This window comes from Stenella coeruleoalba, assembly GCF_951394435.1.
Source record: "Stenella coeruleoalba genome assembly, chromosome: 1".
Taxonomy (NCBI): domain Eukaryota; kingdom Metazoa; phylum Chordata; class Mammalia; order Artiodactyla; family Delphinidae; genus Stenella; species Stenella coeruleoalba.
This window is the reverse complement of record NC_137169.1, coordinates 18060320-18067337: the sequence shown is the minus strand read 5'-3', so window position 1 is coordinate 18067337 and position 7018 is coordinate 18060320. Positions and strand designations below refer to the sequence as shown.

The window sequence follows — 7018 nt, the reverse complement described above, 5'->3', positions numbered from 1 at the left end:
GCATCTAGCGGCTGGAGTTCAGGGATGCTGCTAAACATACTTCAATACACAGGCCAGCCCCCCCCCCCCCCCCCCCCCCCCCCCCGCGAACAAGGAATTATCCAGTCCAAAATGGTAATAGTGCCGAGGTTGAGAAACCCTGGTGTGAGGAAAGAGCACTGGACTAGGAGTCTGGAGACTTGCAGTTTAACTCTGCCACAGTCCCTGCTTATTTGTGAGGTGATCCCAGGAAGCACAATGGTTAGTAGGGATGTGAAAAAAAAGGAACGTGCCTTCAAGTTATCCCATCAGGAGTGAAGAAATTGGTGTATTTACTACCAACTCTGGTCTCTCGCTGGTTCCAGGGTCCTTTCTGGGGGTGTCAATTCCTAATTCTCTACTTCCAGGCTGCCCTGAAGCCGTCAGTCAGAGAGATGCAGGAAGCTGTCAGAGGTGTGTCCAGGAATTGCCTGCTGGTGAACTCCAAGGTGGATGGGTAGGCAGAGGGGATGTAGAGAGTACTGACATGTCTGATACGGTTGAGCAGGGCAATCCTGGGCCTCACTGGGCCTCAATCTTCCAATCTGTACAAAGAAAGGGTTGGAGTTGATGTTTTCTTAGGGTCCTTCAAGCCCTGAAGTCTTAGCTTCTTTTGATGTCAGTCAACTCACAGTGGGAGCTGGGTAGAAGTTTGAGGAAACTAAAATCTGCTTCTAAAAGGCAATCCTAAGTAATTGCAGACAGCTGTCTCTTCAACCCAGAGGGGCTTGCTTGGGTGTTGGCCAAGAAGTTTTAGTCTAACCTCCTAAAAGCGGCCTAGAGTGCTTTTCATGGTCAGGCCCCACCCACCTCCGACTCTCTGCCCCTCCCCTCCGAACACCCCTCTCATCGCTGTGCTGTAGCCACACCAGTTTTTCCTTCAACCCCTGACACGTGAAGCACCCTCCCTTCCCCAAGCTTTGCACATTCGGAACTCCAGGAGGACTGATTTGTACCTCTCAGGATGCTCAGGGCTGAAAGTTCTGGCACCTAGTAGGTGCTCAATAAATATATGTATAAATGTTTCTTCTTCTCTTACTTTAACACTCTCCTCCTCCTCCCGCCAACTCCCACTGAGCACTTCCACCCAAAGTTTAAACTTCATTTCTTCAGAGAACATGACACCCCAAATGGTGCGAGTCCCCTCAGATGTCTGCAAGTTATCCTCTACTTCTTCCTGACCCTCACCCCAGTTGTGATAACACAGAATTGATGGTGTACGTATTTGTTTAAGGTTTTTCTTACCCATAGACTGGGTCTCAAGCTTGCTGGGGCTGGGGCTGTCTTATTCATTGCTTGGACATTCAATACGTATCTGTTGAATGAATGAGAAACCCACTCCTTCCTACCTTGGTCCCAGCACAGTTAGAAGATTTAACCAAAATTTTAGAAATGGAGACCTGATTGAAAAACAAGGTGCTTATTTGGGGTTTGCTAGCACTGCACTCCTGGAGACACAGATTCAAGAAGCGCTTCAGGGCTTCCCTGGTGGCGCAGAGGTTAAGAATCTGCGCTCCGCAACAGGAGAAGCCACCGCAAGGAAGAGTAGCCTCCGCTCGCTGGGTCTAGAGAAAGCCCTCCCGCAGCAACAAAGACCCAAGGGGGCCAAAAATAAATAAATAAAATAACTAAAAAAAATATATATATATATATAATATATATAAGCTCTTCAATTGTGTTCTGCAGGACTACAAAATGGGGAGGCTTATGAAGGCAGAAACCGCAAGGTTACAGTTAGTTACAGGAGTTGTTTGTCAAGAATTACAATCGGAGCTGGCCAGAAGTAAAGGTGCTTATTTAATAAGGATTGGTTGGGGTCCGAAATGGTTAAATAATTTCAAGGGGAGACCTTGAGACCATAAGGTCTGCAGCTGGCAAGTGTTGTTCTGAGTACTCTGGTGATGTCCATGGATCTGGTACAGCTCAAAGAAAGTTCAGGTTTTCAGTGATGCAGAGATGTGTCTGAAACCAGATCCTCAACTGCTACCGGACTCCATTTTTTTTTTTAATCGGACTCCATTTTTGTATGCCTGAATTGTGATCACTCTGTGTTAATTTCAATTTGTCATCAGAAGCCAGGTGAGTACACCCTGTGATGGAGGATGAGGTTCTCTAAGTTTCTCTCAGGAAGGTCTGGAGATTTCACTGAACACTCCAAGCCACAACTTCCCATCCCCACACACAGCGGACCATTTTTCATGCCTCCCTTCCAGGCCCATAAGCACCCCCACACACACTCCACACACACATAGGTCATTTTCTATCAATTAAACTCACGTTGAGGAAGGGATCTGGGTCTGCTGGGGACACTTGGAAGGTCCTTCCACAGGAACACAGATGTGTGCACAGCTGTGGAGGCATGATTCTGTTTCCTCCCTTCCAGATCCAATCCCACTGGGGAGGCAGTGTCCTGACCCCGACTAAATAAGGGGCACATGCACCTGGACACGGATTTCTCAAAGTTTGGTGCGCTTAAGAATTTCCCAAGCCCTCACTACTCAAAGTGTAGTCCGTGGGAACAGCAGCACTCGGAGAGCTTGTTAGAAATGCAAAACCTCACTGTAACAAACAAATTTGAGGGCAACAGTGGGCCTGGATACACGCGTGTGCACGAATAGTGAGCACAGGGTAGGACAAAATTGGATTTAATGATCATGCAAAATAATGTGATTCAAGCATACCAAACTGCCTCCACTTGGGCATAGGCATGAACTAGGTCGGCCGGCTGTGAGCCGCAACGGTGCAGAGACACGGGAGCCCAGAACTCTTCTGGAAGCTCCCAGGGCACCCTCGGGTGCCCTCCTCGCCGCAACAGCCTCTTGTGGCCAGGGACGACGGCCTCCCCATTCGCCAGAGAGCCCTCCTTCCCAAATCTCCCTTCAGCTCCCGGCGCCCCAGGACCGGCCCGAGATGGAAGGCCCGCTCTCGCAGCCTCGTCCCTCTCTCGGGTAGCCCGACTGGCGGGCGCAGGCAATCTTTGCCCCGGCGAGTCCTTGAAGTCTATATTTAGTGCATGCCACCCCTCCCCCACTGCCGGGAGGCAGGCGGCCGAGGGGGTGTGGGGGGAGAGCCCCGCCCCCGCCGGGCGTGTGTGTCGGGTGCGTCTGGGGCCCGCGCGGCTTGCGCGCCCTCAGCCTTTGCGCCTCCTGCACCCGAAACCCGGCTGCCGCCCCTGCGCCCCTCGTCCCGCCGGGCGTCGCGGGCCAACATGGGCCAGGAAGAGGAGCTGCTGAGGATCGCCAAGAAGCTGGAGAAGATGGTGGCCAGGAAGAACACGGTGAGGCTGCAGAGTTCGGGCCACAGCCCCAGCCCCCGGGAGGCGCGGCGCGTGCGAGCCCGGGAGTCCCGGGGGCCCGTGCTGGCTGGACGCCCGGGAGGCGCGTGCGGGACTCGGGGACCGGAGGGAGGCACGGCCGGGGCAGGGCTCAGCGCCCCTTGGGGACTGCTGGCACCTCGGGGTGGGCGTGTGCATGGCCCGGGGCTCCGGGGTGGACCGTGCCGGCCCCAAAAACTGGGCTTGTGCACGTACGCCTGGACCTACAGGGTTGGGGCCCCTGGGTAGCTTGTGCAGGGCCCGGGAAAGAGAGTGAAGAGACCGGCAGCTGGAAAAGGACTTTCGAAGCCCCGGGACTCGGCGTGTGCAAAGCCCAGGGAGCGGCGGTGACTGCGGGACGGGGGAGCCGGAGACTGGGGAAAACAAAATCCTGGGTGACCCGAGAAGGGGCAAAGAAACTTGAACTGATGAGGGGTGCTGAGCCGCGTCTACGCCGCACCCCGGGAATGGATCTGGCGGAGAAAAGCGAAGGGCCTCGGGTCCCGCAACCCCACAGCTTGAGGCTCCAGGAGCTGCTCTGTTTGCAACTCTCCCTTTCCTTGGCCGAGGGTTGGGGCCCAGGCGGGCGGGGGCCGAACAGGTGTCGGGCAGCCGCTGCGCCCATGGGGCCCGCGGGGCGGGGGAAGGGGGACCGGCTGCAGGCCTGGGCTGCGGGGCGGAGGAGGCCGGGGGCGAGAGAGGGGCCCGGAGGTTGCGGGGAATCAGAGATGGAGGCCTTACCTGCGGATCCCTGAGCGCTCAGTGCCAGGAGCTCTCAGCGCGGGCCGACTTGAAGTTAATATTTGATCCTCCCTGTGATCTTTGCCTCAAGTTGGCTGCCGCCCTGTTGCCTAGACAAGCAAACTTGGCCTTGGGACGGAGAGGGCTGGAGCTCACCAGGAGAGGGAAGAGAGAGGAGGGTAGGCGAGCAGGCAGGTCCCTCACTTTGCCCTGTCCCAGAGCCCTCCTCCTCCCACCATCTGTAGGCATATGCTGGAGCAGGACCTGCGTTTCCAGCACATTCTGTAATCCTAGGAGCTTGAGAGAGGGATGGACCCTAAGGGTGGTTTTAGAGCAGGGGAGAGGGAGAAGTCACTGGATCCATGGAGTGTCAGGGAGCTCTCCCGTAGACATGGGCAGTAATGAGTTGGTGTCCATATAAAGACCAGAGCCTCAGTTTCTTCATCTGTAAGAAGATGAGATTACCTACCTCCTGGGAAGGAATGTCACTGGATTTTTGTCTCTGCTGGTGGTGGTGAGGGTGGAAGAGATGTGAAACCCTTAGGAAGACCTGGACTGGTGCTTGGGAAGGCTTCGAGAGTGACTCCTGCTTTTGCACAGCCAGAGGAAACACACAAGCCTGCAGAGTGTTGGGAGCCCCCATTCCAGGATGCTCCAAAGTCAGTGAAACTGAGCCTCAAGTCATCAGGCTCAACTGGGGGCGGCAAGCCCAAGCCGGGGCTCCTGAACCAAATTCAAACTCAAGTAGACGGGTTATCCCAGCCCTGCCCCTTGCTGACCCCAGGTTTGGGCCAGGAGATTCTGGACCTCTGCGTGAGGGGTGTGGGGGCCGCTTAGGAGACCTGAGAAAGGCAGCTTGGCTGAGGAGGAAGGGACCTGCCCCGGCCTCCCCTCACTCCTTTTATGGACCTAGACCCACCGCTCTATTTTCCCTCTCTGGCCTCGATTTCCTCTTCTGCGAAATGGGAAGAGGAAATGGTGTCCCTTGGTGAGGATTCCTGTGGAAGTACCCAGAGCTTTCTCCAGGAAAGATGCAAGTCTGGCCTCAGGGTCCCTGTAGCACAGAGCCAGTCTGCAGCCACGTCTGCGCCTGGGTTCTTGGCAGCATCTGGGTGGGCACAGAGCTCTGGGCATGTGACCTAGAAAGGTGGGGCCTGCTCTGGGAGCGAAAGTGGGCCCGCCCAGTGGTGGTTAGGGAGAGGAGGACACACTTCCTGTAATAAGACGGATCTTCCACGTTGCAGCTCAGGCCCGGGGTTTACTGCCAATTACTGAAGTCCCAGCAACTTAGAGCTTTTGTCAGATGCTGGGAGCGCACAGCAACTGTAACAGCTTCAGACTTACAGCCAAACATCCTCATGATCACACACAACAAACATAACTACGTACATGCAGCCACACACAATATATGAACATATATCACACACAACTATGAACATAACTACATAAAAGACGTGGTTACTGACCCTGGCATGACTGATACACTGACCATTGTATTTGCAGAAGGATACACAAAAACAACTACACACATGCCTACACGTGTGCATACATACAATAAGCTACACCCCGACATGCAAATCTACAAACTTAGCAGACAGCCACACTTACATGTTCAGACATGTTATGACACGGCCATCATCCCTCAAAGACAAATAAACACATTATGCTTCGAGCAGCGTACACACAGCAGCTCCCCGCCTGGACCAGAGATACTGCCGGCTGAACATCCCATTCGTGCATGCAGAGAGACACAGCTGGCAACATTTGCACAAGGCTTTGTGAATCCAGCTACAACCCAGGCTCACGGCTGTTCTCCAACATGACCCAGTTATACAGTGTGACATGCAGAGGCACACGCCCAGTGGTGAGCTGGAACTGGCTTAACACTGTTGAACTTTCAGGAATTTTGCAAGCCAGTTGTTAAATACAGCCATTATTTTTAACATTAAATTATACGTTTACAATTAAATAAATTATATTAAAAACAAAGGTCATAGGGCTTCCCTGGTGGCGCAGTGGTTGAGAGTCCGCCTGCCGATGCAGGGGACGCGGGTTTGTGCCCCGGTCCGGGAGGATCCCACATGCCGCGGAGCGGCTGGGCCCCGTGAGCCATGGACGCTGAGCCTGCGCGTCCGGAGCCTGTGCTCCACAACGGGAGAGGCCACAACAGTGAGAGGCCCGCGTACCGCAAAAAAAAAAAAAAACAAAAACAAAAAACAAAGGTCATAAATACTCCAAAATCATCACTTCTTTATTATTTTATTGCATTTTACTGTCATCTATGGTCTGGAGGTTATTTGCTTCTGTTATATCAATATGGTTTCACATCACACATCTCTTCCCAATACCTCCTTCAGGTCAGTCACAGCATATTGGTATCTTGACATTGGCCATGGGAGGAGTATTGACACCACAGAAATGGGCAAACACTACAAATCAATTTTTTTTCTTTGAGAACTTGTTGTTAAACATTGACCAACATACCACTGCACTTACCCATGTTGATATTTCATGATTGCACACGTCTAGCCAGACCTACGTCCATACCTACCTACATGGTTGTATATTGGGTCGAACCCAAAGGGCCTAAGTTTGAATCCCAGCTCAGTTCCTATTTCTCTTCTCTGAAAATGGGATAATGATTCTGTAAAAATGGGAATAGTAATAGGACCTACCTCATGGGGTCATTGAGAGAGTTAGAAGAGATAATGCATGTAAAATACTTAGAACCGTGTCCAGCAGATAATAAGCCTTTAACTAGTGATACATGCAGGCTTATATGCCCACAAGTTCACGTGCACACACATCCGCAGGTCACACCTTGGAAAACAGACTATGAACCCAAGTTCTAAGGGAGGCTGAGGACTGACAGAGGGCAGCCCTTGGGATGTGGCCCAGGAAGACTAATAGGGAGGGGCTTGGTGGCTGGCAGTGCACAGTGGGACC

At 53.0% G+C, this 7018-nt stretch overlaps 1 protein-coding gene across 1 annotated transcript in view; it reads left to right on the top strand.

Moving 5' to 3' along the window:
• Positions 1–3119: 3119 nt before the first annotated feature.
• Positions 3120–7018, top strand: part of TCEA3 (transcription elongation factor A3) — a 36580-nt gene continuing 32681 nt past the window's right edge. The window contains exon 1 of the mRNA XM_079946538.1: positions 3120–3295. Within this exon, the coding sequence (XP_079802664.1) occupies positions 3227–3295 (69 nt within the window). The 5' untranslated portion in view covers positions 3120–3226. The remainder of the gene's footprint in view (positions 3296–7018) is intronic.